This window comes from Bactrocera dorsalis, chromosome 1 (genome assembly GCF_023373825.1).
Source record: "Bactrocera dorsalis isolate Fly_Bdor chromosome 1, ASM2337382v1, whole genome shotgun sequence".
In the NCBI taxonomy this organism is placed as follows: Eukaryota; Metazoa; Arthropoda; class Insecta; order Diptera; family Tephritidae; genus Bactrocera; species Bactrocera dorsalis.
In genome coordinates this window covers 13570586-13588439 of record NC_064303.1, presented here as the reverse complement: position 1 = coordinate 13588439, position 17854 = coordinate 13570586, and the positions used below count along the sequence as shown (strand labels likewise).

Sequence of the window (17854 nt, the reverse complement as noted above, 5' to 3'; positions counted from 1 at the left end):
GTATAGGAATTTTTTATTTGACAAGCTATCTTCACGAAATTTTGTATTTGTTATTTTTCAAGGGATCGCTACAATCTCCCAATAAATTGTGCAGATCGGACTACTATAGCTTGTAGCTGCCATACAAACTGGAGGTTCAAAAACAAGTTCTTGTATAGCAATTTTTTTTTTATTTGTACTCGGTACAACCGAAATTGTTGTTTGTGGTTTTTCAATAACATCCACCTTTTAAAGCCGTAAAAAAACCAAATTAAACATTTTTAAAATAATTTTGCTGCAAATGCTGTGAAAAAGCTATCAAAAGTCAGCATATATTTTTTATAAACATACATACATATGAAATATTTACAAATATTATTCCTAAAAAAACAATGAAATGCTCAAAACTCAAATATCAGTCATGGAATTGCAAGTGTCGGTCATGTGGCAAGCGCTTTGTGTTGTTCTGCTGTGCATTAATCGCAGGCGCTTTGTTGTTGGTGCGTATTTTGCCACATGTAATGATTTATTTTTGTTTTCATATAATAAACTTTCACCTCAACAGCTTTACCTCTGGTATCAGCTGGCAAAAAGTGACAAGATAGACATTTCTGAACCACGCCTGCTGCTTTGGTGGACCCATGACAATGAAAAAGTGTATTATCGCAACATCTATTGTGGTTATTTCGTGTGTACGATAACCAATGATCGGCAGCGACTTGCCGAGGCGAAGGTATGTACTTTAAAATATAATTTTGAATTTAATATATTTGAATTTTTCTTTTTTTTCAGGTCATCTTCTTCTATGGCAGTTACATAAACGCCCTCGATATGCCGCTGCCGCGCCACGCCTATCAATTGTGGGCCTTACTGCAGGATGAGACGCCACAAAATGCGCCTTATCTATTTTACCAAGAATTTTTGCGTCATTTCAATTATACTTCGACATTTAGTCGTTATAGCGATTACCCGTTGACCCTGCGTTCGTTGCATAATCCGAAGGAGTTGATATTGCGCACATATTTCAGAGCGTTGCGCTTTCGCAGCTCTATACCGGTGTTATTTATGCAAGATAATTGTGCGACCTTGTCGGGTCGTGAGAATTATGTGCGTGAATTGATGACGCATGTGCCGGTGCATTCGTGTGGCGAGTGTCTGCGTAACGCGGATTCGCCGATGTAAGTTTTTTTGAATGATTTTGCATTTTATTAGCTACGTTCTTGCATATATCTATATTGTTGTTGCACACACATACATGCTTATACGTTTTAAAAGTAGATTTTGCTTTGTGTTGCATACTTTTAGGCTCGCATTATCATTTTTGCAATAGATATCCTCTTGTGAGTTTTAAAAAATCGATTTTTATACATACAAATATACGTACGTACATATTTGAGAACATTCTTCGAAAATTCGAAGTTAAATTTCGAAAATTCGAAGTTGAGTTTCGAAAATGTAATATTTTGGAAACCGAAATTTTGCCAAAAATCAAAGTGGACTGATCTTCGACTGTTACCCGAAAAAGAAAATCCTACTCGGAACGATTTCCAAATTCATTATTTTTTATATTATAAATATCATCACAAAAAAATAGAAATGCTAATCCTACCTATGGTAGGTGACCGTTAAAAATACTTAATTGTATTTAATAAAAAGTATGGCAACAATGGCAAAAAAAAACAGACTAATCACTTCGACTGACTAACAAAAACACTGCTGTTCACATATTAAGTATTGGTTTTTTAATTTTGTTTAACCAAAAAAAAAAAATAGTGGCAACCCTATAAAGAAAAATTGAAATCTCACAATAATTTTAAAAACCCACAGATGCGTTTCAAATACATATGTTGATATACATATTTATTTATTCCATAAGCATTTTTTACTAAAAAACATACATATGGCAACTCTGCGTTCAACCCAAGAATTATACCACAAAAAAAAGACATAATATAATATGGTTTGTACATATACATACATAAAAGCAGCTGACCTAAAATTGGTTTACAAAATCTTTAAAAGTATCTATGGCAACCCTGCTTTTAGTACTAGTTCATTTGTCGTTAATAATATAAATATTTAAGTTTTAATTACAGTTTTGTAAAAACTGTCTTGAAAATATTTTTTGCTTACCTCTGCAAATATATGTATTTTGTTCCTATTCGAAAATATGGCAACACTCTTTATAACTTTTTTCCATTTTTGATTTTCTGCAAATGAATTTAAATTTTTTTTATAATTTCCTTAAATATTTGTTTATTAAAATTTTTTATTTTAATTTTTTTGCTGCATAAAGTGGCAACCCTATTTCGAAAAAATTTAAGACCTATGATTCCCGATCATAACTATAAATTTAGGCAATAAATAATTATTGTTTCTATAAAAATCTTACTGAATTAGTTAAATCAATATGGCAACTCTGGTTCAAATTTTTACATTTTTATTTTATATTTCTTGTTAGGGGTTGATTATTACTTTAAATATCAGTTCGAGAAAAATTATATTTTTTTAAATTATTCTTTGTAATAATTGGCAACTCTCTTTCGAAAAAGTACAAAACCTAAAATACACGATCACAGTATATAAAATTAGTCAATATGCAAATAGTTTTCTACACATTTTTTTTTCATATTTTATTTCTGTAAATATTTACTTGTGTATATCATTTACATATCCATATATGAAAAAAAACATACATATGTACAGTTACATAACACTGTGTTTCATAAATTTCTCAACCCATGATTATACAAGTACAATGCAATCACTCATCAAATCCTTCATCCTCGACATTGCTTCTTTTAACTCTACTTTCCTTTATTCGTTGCCTAGTTTTAGGCGTGAAAACGATGTGCTGCGTTTTATTTCAGGTTTTAAATTCGTAATAGCTTTCGAAGATGCCATTTGTGATGATTATATAACAGCTGCGTACTGGCAGGCACTAATAGTGGGTGCCATACCAATATATTTTGGCTCGCCTACAATACGGGTAAGTACAGGGTCACCTTTTAAGTAATTATGAAATGTCAAATATTAACTCTGCCTCTTTCTTTAGGATTGGGAACCGCACGATCACTCCGCTATTTACGCTTCAGACTTTGAGAGTCCCGCAGCTTTAGCGGAGCTTGTCTACGAACTGGTTGATAATGAGACGGCTTTTCTCGAGTATTTGCAACACAAATTTAATATCGAGGAGCCAATAACAAATAAGCGCTTACTTAAAGCCTTGCTTTGGCACTACAATTTTAATTTGTCGGAGAAAGTAGAGCATTACGAAAAATTCGAAAGGGAAATGTGTACCGAGATCAATAGTCGGAGAGAGAAGCCAATTTCGAAAATTGCTAATCAGACGCACTTCAGTTGTCCTTTGCCACAACGCTTGCCCACAACACGGAAGAATTACACAAAACAAGCGAAACAGTGGAAAGTTAATTTTACCGTTGCCCAGCGTGTTGTGCACCTGTTGGATATACTTTTGCAGCGGAATGCACCTTATGTGCCGACACAATTTAGAGAGAAGGTGAAGCAGCTGCTTGGTTGGGACAATCTGTGATGATTGTCACTTTCAGGTTTGCTCACAGGTATCGGAGCGGTCTATTGTAACAATTGAATGAAAATATATATATATATTTTTGGAAAATACAGATATTTTTTACTAGAGTAACTCTACTCGCTGTCCGTTCATTTGGATTTGTACATCAACGTTGAGCCGGATTGAGTAGAGACTTATAGTTACCTCATTTCCAGAAGATTAACCGCCCATCGATATTCGGTTTTCCGAAACAATTCGGCTCAAAATAGATTGCCAATCTTGACCACCCGTACATTTCGTCTATAACCAATTCTAAAGCAGAGAAGCTTCTTTGTTTACTATCTCTGTAGAAAGAATAAACATCTTTTTAAGGTTAGAAATCAGGTCATAATTGTCTACGCTTCTGGCTTACAACAAATTTTTATCGTCCAAAGCGACATCGCTTCTATGGGCTCTTGAAAAATTCGAAGAAGATCCGACGTTTTCGAGCCAAATTTTGTTCAGCAAGGAGACCCATTTCTGGCTCAATGGGTATGTACACAAGTAAAATTGCCGCATTTGGGATGAAGACAACCTGGAAAGGTTCAAGAGCTGCCATTTATTCCAGAGGTTCGTAGGCCGGTGGAATCATCCGCCCATATTGCTTCAAAAATAAAGCCGGTGAGAACGTAACCGTGAAACGTGACCGTTGTCGCGCCATTATAACCGACTTTGATGCCTGAAATTGAAGCTCGTGATCTCGTCGACATTTGGTCTCAACAAAATGGCGTCACTTTCCACACATCGCCTCAATTTATTGATAGAACTTTTCAGTGAGCAGATAATTTCACATTTTGGGTCGGTCGATCGGCCACCAGGATTATCTGATATCACACCGTAAGACTTTATCCTGTGGAGATAAAGTATAAAGTTTATGCGGACAATCCTGCTTCGATTCAGTCCTTGGAGCAAAACATCACGTATGTCATTCGCAAGTTACCGGTCGAAATGCTCGAAAGAGCCGTCGAAATTTGGACTCAACGGATAGACCATCTGAGATGTATCCGCGGCCAGCATTTGAAAGAGATAATAAAAATAAATGCCAAAGACTGTTTTTACGAATGATACTATACATTCCCTATTGAATTTGCAGTTTCTGTGTTTTTTCTTTAAAAAGGTAGGGTAGAGGTGGAGTTTTCTATAGGCAGCTGCATAATTATATGCTACCAGATCACTGCAGTGTCTTTCAAGTAGAGAAGGTTGCCATCAAGGAAGCAGTAGGTGTAGTCGTCCGAAGTTCAGTTTTCTTCAGTGACCGACAGCCTAGCGTTTATACTGGCTTTGAGCTCGCTGACATAGCAATAGTACCAAGCTTTTTCCATATTAAACTCATTTGGGTGCTTGGTCACAGGAGAATCGCTAAAATCGATTAGCTTGTTAGAGAGTGCACCCTTAGCCCAATTTTATGTAATTGGAGGCGTTTCCATATTCCGTTAGCGCTCTACCTTGTTAGCTCGGCAAGCGCTGGCCAACAACTAGAACTTGGGCGACTGCGAGATCAAATGAATCAGTTATGGGTAAAAACCGCAAAACTCCTGATATCTCTCAGCACCAAAATCCTAGATCATCAGATATTGATGTGTCTGTTCAGCGATGGGCCATCAGTCCATGAAAGCTTGTTGAATTAAGCTCTCTATCAATATACCTTAGACAATTGATTAGGGGTTCATTGTTTCTTATGACTATTCTATGTAGTTGTCAAGAATAGTAGTACTATGAGATCCCAAAAACTAACTTCTCTTTAAATATAGGGTGATTTTTTAAGAGCTTGATAACTTTTTTAAAAAAAAAACGCATAAAATTTGCAAAATCTCATCGGTTCTTTATTTGAGACGTTAGATTGGTTCATGACATTTACTTTTTGAAGATAATTTCATTTAAATGTTGACCGCGGCTGCGTCTTAGGTGGTCCATTCGGAAAGTCCAATTTTGGGCAACTTTTTCGAGCATTTCGGCCGGAATAGCCCGAATTTCTTCGGAAATGTTGTCTTCCAAAGCGGGAATAGTTGCTGGCTTATTTCTGTAGACTTTAGACTTGACGTAGCCCCACAAAAAACAGTCTAAAGGCGTTAAATCGCATGATCTTGGTGGCCAACTTACGGGTCCATTTCTTGAGATGAATTGTTGTCCGAAGTTTTCCCTCAAAATGGCCATAGAATCGCGAGCTGTGTGGCATGTAGCGCCATCTTGTTGAAACCACATGTCAACCAAGTTCAGTTCTTCCATTTTTGGCAACAAAAAGTTTGTTAGCATCGAACGATAGCGATCGCCATTCACCGTAACGTTGCGTCCAACAGCATCTTTGAAAAAATACGGTCCAATGATTCCACCAGCGTACAAACCACACCAAACAGTGCATTTTTCGGGATGCATGGGCAGTTCTTGAACGGCTTCTGGTTGCTCTTCACCCCAAATGCGGCAATTTTGCTTATTTACGTAGCCATTCAACCAGAAATGAGCCTCATCGCTGAACAAAATTTGTCGATAAACACATTTCGAACCGAACACTGATTTTGGTAATAAAATTCAATGATTTGCAAGCGTTGCTCGTTAGTAAGTCTATTCATGATGAAATGTCAAAGCATACTGAGCATCTTTCTCTTTGACACCATGTCTGAAATCCACGTGATACACTTCTCATCCATGTTATGAACACCAACTTTTTAAGCTCTTTAAATATTTATGACATAAAACAATTTTTTTTTAAATTATTTTTTATTGAATAAAAAACAGTTACAATCGTTGTCATGAAAACTATCTTACTGTTATAATATGTATTAAATATGTACATATGTCTATGTATATAATCCACATTCCGCGGATATTTGCATTAAATATTGAAATTATTAACGAAAATTCATTATCCTAATTAATCACAGTTATTATTGAAAGCCTTTGTACTTAAAAACTAAAAGCTTGATCCGCGCCGATCAGCCAAATATATTAACAACAAACTATACTATACTATCACTATAATAATGAGTTTAGTGGATACCCACGACGGCGGCTAAGCGACTCCAGTGTAAAGCGCCTAAAACCAAAAGCGCAGAGAGCACGCTATAAACACGAGCACTCAGCGCGACGGTGCCACCAGTGCTTGGTGTAGTGATGGGCGCGCTTGTAGTCGTATTGTCGTTCTTATCTTCACCGCTGTCTTCTTCAATCTCGTCTTCGCCGTCCCTCGGCATATAATCGTGGCAAGTAGGGAAATTCTTTGGCGCCGATTTCATTTGATCATTGTCGCCAACTTTGATAATAAGCGCCATGCCAATTTCTGCATGGAATTCAATATGACAATGAAAGAGCCAAAAGCCGGGGTTGTAAGCCTCAAAACGTAAAATAGTGTAACCGCCATCCGGTACGGTTACAGTGTCCTTGATCGGTGGTCTATCGAGATTGCGTTTGAGTAAATTGTAGCGATCGAGTTGCTTCACCTGTTGGCAAGAGAGAGAGCGAAACAAAGAGTGTTATATTATTAGAGAGAGAGTGAGATTGGGCGTTAGTAGATCCACTTACCATTTCAATAGTGACATTGGAGCCCAGACGTTCTAACCCAACCACACGAAAAGCATTGCCATGCAAATGGAAGGGATGATTTGCATCGAACGTGAAACCTTCATCGACCATAATCAGCTCGACGACGGAGTTTAACGGCACTTGTAGCACATGATGACAATTACAGAAATCCTTTCTACAATCAATGCCTTGCTGCGCCAGACTCGTGTCATTACAGAAGAGCGAATCATCGACATTATTGCGGTCAGGCATCAGAGCCATCGGTGGCATCTTCAGTGAAATGTGATTCAATTGCGGTGTGTATAACTTGTTGGTTTTACCCAAGCTGTCGTTGAAGCTGTAGTAATCACCAGGATGGAAAACCGGATTGTCCTTGGCATAGAAATCATAGTAGACGAAAAATTTATAATCCGCCACGGGCTTGAGCGCATCACGATCCACACCCGGTACTGTATCGTAAATTGGTAGCGCTGTCATTTCGGCGGCAGTCAACGAATCCGGATGTCCAGAGCCGCGATTCATGGCATTTAGTTCGATGCCGTCGGCTTTGTGTTGCCAACCCAGCACGCCGTTTGGCTCTGTCTCACCTGCGCCCTCATAACGCAATATACCCACTTGAAAAGCGGATGTAAATTGATCGCTACAATCCATTAGACCCTTGAAACGTATCCAATAGTTGCCGACGGACTGATTGGCATTCAATACGAAGTCGAAACGTTCGCCGGCATACGTGACTATGGCACCCACCTCTAGTGGCTCGAAATCATAACCGTCTGAGTTTATAGCTAAGAGTGTGTGATTGTCAATGGACAAAGCAATGGGACAATTGAGGAATTCGGCGTTGATAATACGGAAGCGATAACGAAAACCGCGACGCACGTGGAAGATTTGTAGTGGCATTTGATGCAATTGGATGTCGTCCACAGCGCGTTTTGTACGCTGCACGTTGGTGGGTTGCGCTGTGAGATCGAACTCCACTTCCGATTCGGAGTCGCTGCGGTCCGATTGCGGCGGTGGCTGCTGTGCCACATGTGTTAGACGTGAGATTTCATTAATATTGCGTAGACGCATGTTGTTGCGGCTGGTATCGTTGGGCGGATGTAGAAGCTCTATTTGAGAAGGTGTCAAATCATATTGAGCCCCAACCTCCGACTGATTGAGAACAAATGTTGATGGTGTGGTGCTTGTTGTTGGTGTGGGTGTAGTAGTAGTCGTAGTTGGCTTTGGTGTTACTGGCTTGTCTTCCTTTATATTTGGCTTTTCAACTGTCCCCGCACGCGCCTCCTTCTTAGCTTGATCCCAGATCGCATAGTAGAAGCGACCGCGTCCATTCACCAGCAAATTTACCGGCTTATTGTCGCCACGTGAGTGATGATGCGACGAAAATATGCTTACACCGGGCGTATGTACCCAATCCTGCAAGATCATCTTGTGTTCGGACAAGTCGAAATCATAGAGATGCTCATGCGCCTCCGTGGCGCGCGGACGACGCACAATGAGCGCGCCGAAGACGCCATCACCACGTTGCATGCCGGTGTGCGAATGCCAGAAGTGTGTGCCAGAATTTTCCGCACGGAAACGATAACGGAATGTGGAATGCGGCGAGATGGGACACTGTGAGATATGCGGCACGCCATCCATATATGGGTAGTTGCGTTGATGCATGCCATGCCAGTGTATGGTGGTGCTGTCACCCAATAGGTGATTATGCACATCGACCACAATCATATCACCCTCGCACACCTCAATCGATGGACCCGGCATCATGCGATTCACGACCATAACGCTGCGTTCGATACCATCGCCGAGCACACAATGCGGTCGCTCACAGTCTGTGCCATTTTGTGGACAACCATAGCAAGCCTTCGACATAGTCTCATACCATTCGACCACAAAATCGTAACGGCAGGTCATCGGATCGGCATTCGGTTGACATTCGCGTACACAGGGATGATTGCGATAGAATTCTTCTGTCCAAATATCACCGTTCTGCTCATGCATTTCAGTCGAGCGTGACATCGGCGTTTCGCTGCCGCGGCATTGCTGACAGCAGTCCTTCACATACACCTGCTCACGTGGACAATCCAGCGGCAGTGGCGCACAAGTTTTCTCGAACACATTAATCATTGGTGTGACGACTGAGTGTTCGGGTAGCGGTGCACATTCGTACATGGTGCAACCATCCGGACTATGCCAAGTTTTTCCCAAATCGTAGACGGTATCGTTGAAGCGACACTTGGTGCGCACGCATTCGCCACAGCAGCTGCCGGGTTGAGGACGTAACTCTGAATCCTGTTGAGAAGGAGAGAGATAAAGATAGAGTTCGTTGGTATTTAAGTAAAGTAGCAGGAAAGAGGTTTTCTGGGTTTGGCCAATACATACCACATCGCAATAGAATTGTCCACAATCCACATTGGTAATGGTTTCTCGCGGCGCGCCGTTTTCATCTTGTTCGCAGGTGTGTATGTTGCATGCGTCTTGCGAGGAAACCCAAACTGCGCCAATTTCACGCGTCTCTCGTTTATCGTCTATCACCACAGAACAGACAGAGGACGCTGAAAGTACAGAATAAAGAAAAAAGTTTTTATATAAAATTGGATTTAAAGATTTTTGGTCTTTTAAAAAAATCGACCTTTGAAGTCTAAATATAAATTAATTCAGAAATTAGACTGTCTTTTATATTTCAGTATGCTTGACTACTCGATTTGACCAATGAAGTAGATCACAAAATCTCAATAAACCTCAGTTAACATAGAACTACTAAAATTTATTTTATATATGAGAAAACAAAGGTTCTAGCCAACACCCCCTTTAATTTGAGATAATCCTACTTGAATAACTGGTGTTCTGTCATTTTTAATCATGTTCGTCGACTAAAAGAACCGATTTGAGCTGATTAACTTTCTAGTATTCCTTTATGAATTTCAGACCTTGGCCTTCTGTTATTTCGAAGTATTTTCGTCGTCTAAGCAAACCGTCCATACCTTAAGAGTCTTTGAATGATTTCTATGAAGTACGAAAATATTTGCAGAACTATGAGCTCCTGACGTACCAAAGACCTTTATCGGTTTCGAGGTTGTCATTGTTGCTTTGGAATACCGAAAAAGGTGGAGTTTTAAAAAGGCTTGCCTTAAGCAAAGTAAAGATCAATTTATATAGAGTAGGATATAAACTTTACTTTATAGAGTTTTATAGGAGGGAGCTGACAGATCGAGAAGACTGCAGGAAATGTCTAGAGCAGCGCACCAGAGAAACAATGGTACCTCTCTAGTACATTTGTCCCGCATTGGCAAGACTACGCTGTAAACATTTGGGGTCCCCAATACATGTTACACTGTAAGAGGTATCGATATTGAGGCCACAGAGTCTGTTAAAATTCGCAGGCATCCTAAACGATGGCTACTCTTGGACTTAGTAACTGAACTCCATCTAAGTCTATGGGTGGCTTATTGGCCTGTTAGATTAACTTAACGTTCTCTGATTGATATAGCATATGTTGGTCTTTACTAAAAACCTGCATATTGGACCTTTCTGGAATACCAAAAGAAGTGGAACTACGTAAAAAGGATTTATTTAAGAAAAGCATAGACCTATTTACGTAGATCAGGGCATAAACATTACTTTAGGGGCTGTTGAAATATTTAAGTTCAGACCATATTTATAGAACACCAGCTCAGGTTAGAACTCAAACCCTCAGTCAGAGACTATAAAAATATATGCATCGGATAAAATAACGCTATCGAATCGAACATATTGTCCAGAATACAAATGAATCTCAGCTGGAAGAGGCGGTCTAGGCCGGATCCATATCAATTACAATAAAACGTCGCTCTCTGTCTTGCTGTATTTGCTTAGCAATGCGACAACTTGGATCGACGAAACTCAATGCGGTGAAAAATGACCATCATTTTGAGTAGAGAACGCGTAGATCAGTTGAAAATTTACCAAAAATACTAAGTCAAGCTTGCGTTGTTTCCAAAAGTACCTATAAAGAATGGAAAAGCTGAAAACTTCTCAAAGCAAGTAATTTCGAAATTGTGCTTAGCGTGCAACATTGTCGAAGTTATGCAAATATCAATCGTAGTTAAAAGGCAATTTCGTGTTGTTGAATAAATCACTTGTCATTTTTGTAACGCCAGGCTTGAAGATGCAATAGGCGTTTTCTACTTCAACCGCAAAAAACTCTACTTCGCTTAAACGTCGGCGCAACACGTCAACGCCGCCGTCGTGACGACTTCGATACGCTCAACTGTTTACAGTGATAATTTGCTTGCCAGCTGTTACAAAAAAATCGTGATATTTGAATGAAAAAATATTTTTTCTATGAAAAATTAAATGAAATAATATTTTTTTCTAGTGAAAATTAATTGATTATTAAAAATTAGTGCTTCGATTATATTTTATTTGTTTGCAAAGTCATTATTGTTTATTGGCGCATGCAATTAACTGCAAAGAGGATTGCTTTCATTCGTTTGAGCGAACTAGTTGGGCAGTCTACTTCGTGCTCAAATACGCGAATCGTGATTTTTTCCCGTTCATTTACAGAAACAAATTAGAATAACCAGCAAAAATGCAAATTCGCCAAACCTTTTGAAACTGCTTATAAAAAATAAAAATAGCGAAAAAAATTAAATTGTTTTTAAATGTATTCCACCCTTTATTGCCGTTTAACTTGAAATAGAAAGCCCAAACGGGTGAAAAATACAATCTAAGCCACATGTGACACGCCGGTCACGATCGATTTGAATATTTGGCATGTCATCAAAATGCATTTAAGCGCAATAAATAATAAAGGCAGTCACAACACACGAAAACAGGTACTTGAAGAGGGGAATTTGAAAGGTAAATGTAAAAATAATTCATAAAAAAATATTTAAAAAATTAAAAAAAAATATATATTGAAGTTATATTAAAAATTAAAAGAATAAAAAGAAAATATTAAAAAATTTTTTAAAAAATATATATTGAAGTTATATCAAAAATTAAAATAATAAAAAAAAATTCCAAAAAAAATTTTCAAGTTATTGTAAAAAAATATTTAAAAAATAATAAATTAATAAAACGTAAAAAAATCTCAACATTAAAATAATAAGTAAAAAATTGCTATAAGAAAATAAAAAAATTAAATATGGAAAAAATTAGAAAAAAATGTTAATGAAAGAGATATAATACTTCGGAAAATGGAAAAATATAAAATACAATTATTATAAGAAATAATTAAATACAAAAATTATAAAAAAAAAATATTTATAAAAAAGTAAAAAATAATTAGTTAAAAAGTAAAAACCAACAAATTTTTTTGAAAATTAAAACCTTTACAAATAATTAAAATAAAACGAATACAAGTACAAAAGAATAAAACAAAATGAAAAAATTAAAAAAAAAAAATAAATTTAAATAAAAATAAAATACATATTTGAAAAGAGTTTTAAAAATAATCAAAACATAAAAGATTATAAGTAAAGATAAAATTGGAATACAAAATTAAAATTATATAAAAAAATTTTTATGTATTATATATATAAATTTAAAAATAATAATTATATAAAAAAAAGTATGCGTATAATTAAAAATTTAAGAAATAAAAAAAATTAATTAAAAAAAATATAAAATATATTTTTAATATTATTTACTATAATTTACATCAACGTTAATGGTTTAACAAAAATTAAAATTAAAAAAGATTTTAAAATTAATGGAAAAAATTTAATTAATATAGAAAAATCTAAAATTTACAAAATTAAAAAGTTTTAATTCGAATTAAAATATATGTTAAATTAATAATAATTAAAACAGAAAGTAAAAAAATTATAAAAAAATATTTTTAATATTAAAAAAAAATTAAGCCGAAGGCCCTGGTAGCCAGTGCTGATTCTTACAAGTGGATTAATTATTTATAATTAGTTCTCTTTTAAATAAATAAATAAAAAAATAAAAAAAAAAAATTAAAAAATATAAATTAAATTCTCAAAATTGATGAAAAAATGTGAGAAAAAAATTTTAATTTTTAAATAAAAAAAAAAAATTAACAATTAAAACAGAAAGTAAAAATATTATAAAAAAATATTTTTAAATTTAAAAAAAAATTATTTAAAAAATTAAAATTAGATTCTCAAAATTGATAGAAAAAATGTGAGAAAAAAATTTAAATTTTTAAATAAAAAAAAATTAATAATAATTAAAGCAGAAACTAATTATTATAAAAATTTTTTTTAATATTAAAAAAATTAATTAAAAATTATAAATTAGATTGTCAAATTCGGAAAAAAATTAAATAAATTAATTAATTAGAATGTGGAAAATTAATAATAATTAAATCAAAAAGTAAAAAAGAAACAAAAACAAAAAATAATTTTTAATATTATAATAAATTTAACTAGGAAATATAAATTAAATTCTAAAAATTAAACAAAAAATGGGAGAAAAATTATGAAAATAAATTAAAGAGGCTTAAAAAATATTAAAAAAAATTAGAAAATTACAATATTATTAAAAAAAAATATTGAGAAAAATTAAATATATAATTAAATTAAAATTAAGAAAAATTTTTTAAAATTACATAAGGACACAAGTGAAAGTTAAAAAACGAAATCAAAATATGAAATAAATTATTTAAATTAAAATAAAATTTTAGATATTCTTCCAGTTAATTAAAATTATTTATTAAGTTCTAAAAATTATTAAAAAATACAAAAAATTATAATACAAATATTTTAAAAATATTGAAATATTTATTTTTCAGTTAGTTAATATAATAAAAAAATACTGAAAACAAAGTTTTTATTAACTCAATGTTTTAATTAGACTTAAAAAGTATAGAGAAAACTATAAAAAATAAAAAAAACGAAGAAAGTATTACATACATGGTAGAAAAAAAATAAAATAATCAAAGTTTTGTGTGGTAGAAAAAATTATTTAAAAATTAAAAAATATAATAGATTTTTATATTTTATTAAAATGAATTAAAAAATGTTAATTAAATACTAAACATTTTAAACAAAAGTTACAAAATAAAAAAAATAAAATTTATTTATAAAAAAATATAGTTTGAAAAAGCCAAAAAATTATTAATTAGAATTAAAAATAAAAATTAAAAAAATCATTAAAAAAATTTAAAGCAAAATTAAAAAAAAAAATTTAAAACAAAAATAAAAAATTACCATATGTATGTATGTGAATTAAAAAAAAAAATATGACGAAAAAAATTCAAATAAATAATAATAATATTTTTAAAAAATTAGAAAATATAAAAAAAATTTAAAAATGTTTAAAAAAAAAATATTTTCTATACTTAAAAAACTTCTATTGCAATAAATTACTAAAACGAACATAATTCACTAATAGTCACTCCAAACAACGCAACACTTAACAATTAATTTGCTTGACTGAAGTGGTTGGGGTCATAAATCTTCCACTGCTTTGCGCCTTTTATGGGACGGACGGCGGGTTATTCTTTATTGCACAAACAATTGGACAAAAAGCGTCTAAACGGAACTTCTATGTATGCGCGCGGTGCTGCAAGTGGGGTGCCTAACACAGAATGCAAAAACAGAACACTAAAATATAGCAAAACCTATGAGCAAGTCAACTGTATATCAGCTAGGTGATTTAAGTGACGGCGCGCACGTAGCCACCAACACCACTTTGGGGGTTTATGACGTCAGAAGTGTTGTACCAAACAGTGCATGTAAATAATCAACATACATGCTCCCGGAACTGTCTACAAATGCTCGTCAAACGGACTTTCGTTTGACTGATGACTACCCCCAAAACGGGTTTTCCTGCGCGGGTAAACGTCGGCGCGCAGCTTTTCAAGCTTGATTGGCTTTAACAAAAGCATTTCACGCTACACTTCCTCCCTCCGCGGGCGGTCATATTGTCTGCGGTGCACGCTTAATGAAGCTATCAGCGCTAATGTGTATTGTAGATAATATCGTGAACTTGTTGCGGCTGTAAATTAACAGCGTCGGCACTTAGCGCATGCGCCGCTCTCGTTAATGCTTTTGTGGGCGGTTAAGTGCGCCAGCAGTTCAACGGTGTTTAATGGCTTTAATTTAATTAAAGACTCATTAGCTAATAGGATATGTACATATGTATGTATGTATGCTTGTATGCTTGACGTGCAGTTCAAGGCGTTTGGACTGGTTCATCGATGCTGCCACGTGCAGTATGCGCTCATACGGGTAGATTTTAGCCATAAAAATGCTAAAGTTAGCAACAAAAATTGCATAAAATTTCAACGTGATCTCTGCCACTTGCCGATTTCCAGATTGAATTGGGTTTTTCATTTTTGTTATAAAATAAATCATTGATCACCCGCAGGCGGATTCACATTAAATGAATTTCTGAATTTCTAATTTTTTGCATAAATAATCTATAGGATAGTAAAGTTTGAACAGACTGAAGGAGAATAAGAATTAAGTTAGACTGAAAGAGAATATGCAGAACATTCTACGGGGTGATCACATACAGCTGTTCTTTTCGTTATTCATATAATTAGAATTCGTTTTAACAACATTTAGGTATTTGACGAAACGAACGCGCAACTAGCTTAATAATATACATGTAGTAAAGGGTTTTTCAATAGGGAGCTACAAAAGTAGACGGCTTGACATTTGATCATGCAAAGATATATGATTCAACAACGAGTGGAAACTATTAAAATTTACTACCGAAACTGGAGTCAGTGGTCTCGACTTTAAGAGCGCTACGTCCAATTTATGGTCGTTATAACCGTCCTAACAGATCAACAATTGAGCGTCTAGTGTAAAAATTTGAATCCATAGGCACAGTACCAAATATTCTCGTTCCAGTGAGACAAAAAAGTGGCCGTAGTGTCGAGGATATTGCTGCCGCTAGCGCATCAATTGAGGTAGATCAAAAACAGTTTCTCCCAAGTCTCAAGCGTTGGGTATCGCTATGACCTCGTTGTGGTGAATTTTGTTAAAAGATCTTGACCTACATCCTAACAAGATCAAATTGACGCAAGAACTGAAGCCGCTTGACCACTAGAATCGTCATATATTCGACAATAACTTGAAATTGATCCGGATTTTCAACGAAAATTCATCTTCAGCTTTGAGGCTAATTTTTTGTGGAATGGCTTCGTCAATAAGCAAACTATGCCTTATTGGTTAGGCAGCAGTCCTAACATACTTCATGGGTCACCATTGCATCCCGAAAGAATTACAGTTTGGTTCGGTTTATCGGCCGTTGGCGTCACTGGGCCGTACTACTTCCGCGATGATCAAGACCGCCATGTTACTGTGAATATGAATCGCTACTGAACAATGATCACCGAATATTTTCGGCCCGAATTGGATGTATGGACTTGGACAATATGTGGTTCCAACAGAATGAACGGATTATATGGAAAATAATTATATTTGAGGTATACATATTTGGTAGAGGCTTAGCTACTTGATGAAACGAATACGTAACTCGCTTAATATATGGTGCTAAGGTGGCAGTACTGAATATCTCCGTTAAGCTTTTGGAAAAAGTGTATTCTATATTTGCAGAATAAATTTTTAGCAGAGACTTTAAAGATTTACATATCATATATTCTAATCTGAGCCTAAAAATTAAACTCTATAAGATTGGTCTCTAATACTTCCTTCATTAAGCAGATTTAAATATGATTAAGAACTGAAATATTTAGTCAAGCTTTTTCCAATAGTTTTCCGGAATCCCCGGAAACTGTAAAGCAGATGACAATCTTAAGGAGGACTCTCTTAATACAGTTTTAATCTATAGAAAGCGAGTCGGTTGTTCGATGTCCCCCTGCGTTCTAGCGCTGAACCTATGGACGTCTAGTAAGCTTAGCAGATGCTGATCAACAACTTGAACTATCACGACTGCAAGATCCTTCTGACCCAAATTGAACTGTAAGAGATCCTCTGAATTACTTGCACTTATCAAAGTAATTCTCAGGCTATTGTCGATATTCTGACTGGACACTGTTCAATAGGTAGGTACACACGCGGATGCTCTTTGACAAAGCCGTATGGAAGAATTGGAGATGGAATCATCTACTCACATCTTCCTCTATTGCCCGGCTTTTGCCAGACTGAGATGTAAATATCTCGGAAGACACACTTTTGGAGAATCTAGCCAAACTGCTGGGATTGGTATTTACTACCTTAATAAGTTTGTGGTAAGCATAAAAAGTTTCATCGATAAATTAGTTAATAATAATTTCAGTTTTTGGATAACGCAAAATACAAATAACTGTCCAAGTGAGTTCCGTCGATTTTGGATGAAGCCGGAAGATTTATGATCCTTTGCGCATTGGCAGGGCGAACACTTTAGTTGATGAAACGATGAGCTGTACGAGATATACAACGACATTAACATAGTTCAGCGAATCAATAGACAGCGGGTACGCTGGCTAGGCCATGACGTCCAAGTGGATGAAAATACTCCAGCTCTGAGAGTAGTCGATGCAGTGGAAGAGGAAGACCTCCCCTACGATGGAAAGATCACGTGAAAAAGGACCTGGCCACATTTAGAGCTTCCAGTTGGCGTTAAACAGCGAAAAGGAAGAACGACATTAGTGGTATATTAAGATATATTAATCTCAAAGTTATTATTGGACTTTTTTGGGACAATTTTCTAACTTGATTACTCACACGTCCAACAATTCTTTTATCAAAAGGATTGCCATATGCATAAAAAAGTATTCAAAAATTAATATTTCATAATTTATTCTTAGTATAATTGAAAATAATTGCACTTTCTGAGCTTAATCTAATTTTAGAATTTTTTTGTTAATATTTTATGACTTCA

At 35.2% G+C, this 17854-nt stretch overlaps 2 protein-coding genes across 4 annotated transcripts in view; one reads left to right on the top strand and one right to left on the bottom strand.

Annotated features, from left to right (window-relative positions):
• The first annotated feature begins 222 nt into the window (after positions 1 to 222).
• Positions 223 to 3925, top strand: LOC105228501 (alpha-(1,3)-fucosyltransferase B). The gene is made up of 5 exons (XM_049446433.1): positions 223 to 479; positions 545 to 712; positions 772 to 1157; positions 2812 to 2968; positions 3035 to 3925. The coding sequence occupies exons 1-5, from the start codon at positions 372 to 374 to the stop codon at positions 3530 to 3532; spliced, it is 1317 nt and encodes a 438-aa protein (XP_049302390.1). The 5' UTR covers positions 223 to 371; the 3' UTR covers positions 3533 to 3925.
• Positions 3926 to 6267: 2342 nt separating this feature from the next.
• LOC105228506 (uncharacterized) overlaps positions 6268 to 17854 on the bottom strand; it is a 37660-nt gene continuing 26073 nt past the window's right edge. For 2 of the 3 annotated variants that reach the window (XM_049447507.1, XM_049447509.1), the window contains 3 exons: positions 9449 to 9621; positions 7067 to 9358; positions 6270 to 6984 (listed from right to left, as the gene is read on the bottom strand). In XM_049447507.1, coding sequence (XP_049303464.1) covers positions 6535 to 6984; positions 7067 to 9358; positions 9449 to 9621 — 2915 coding nt within the window. In that variant the 3' untranslated portion in view covers positions 6270 to 6534. Of the gene's footprint in view, positions 6985 to 7066; positions 9359 to 9448; positions 9622 to 17854 lie in introns of all 3 variants that reach the window. The other variant, XM_049447515.1, reaches the window with a different exon arrangement.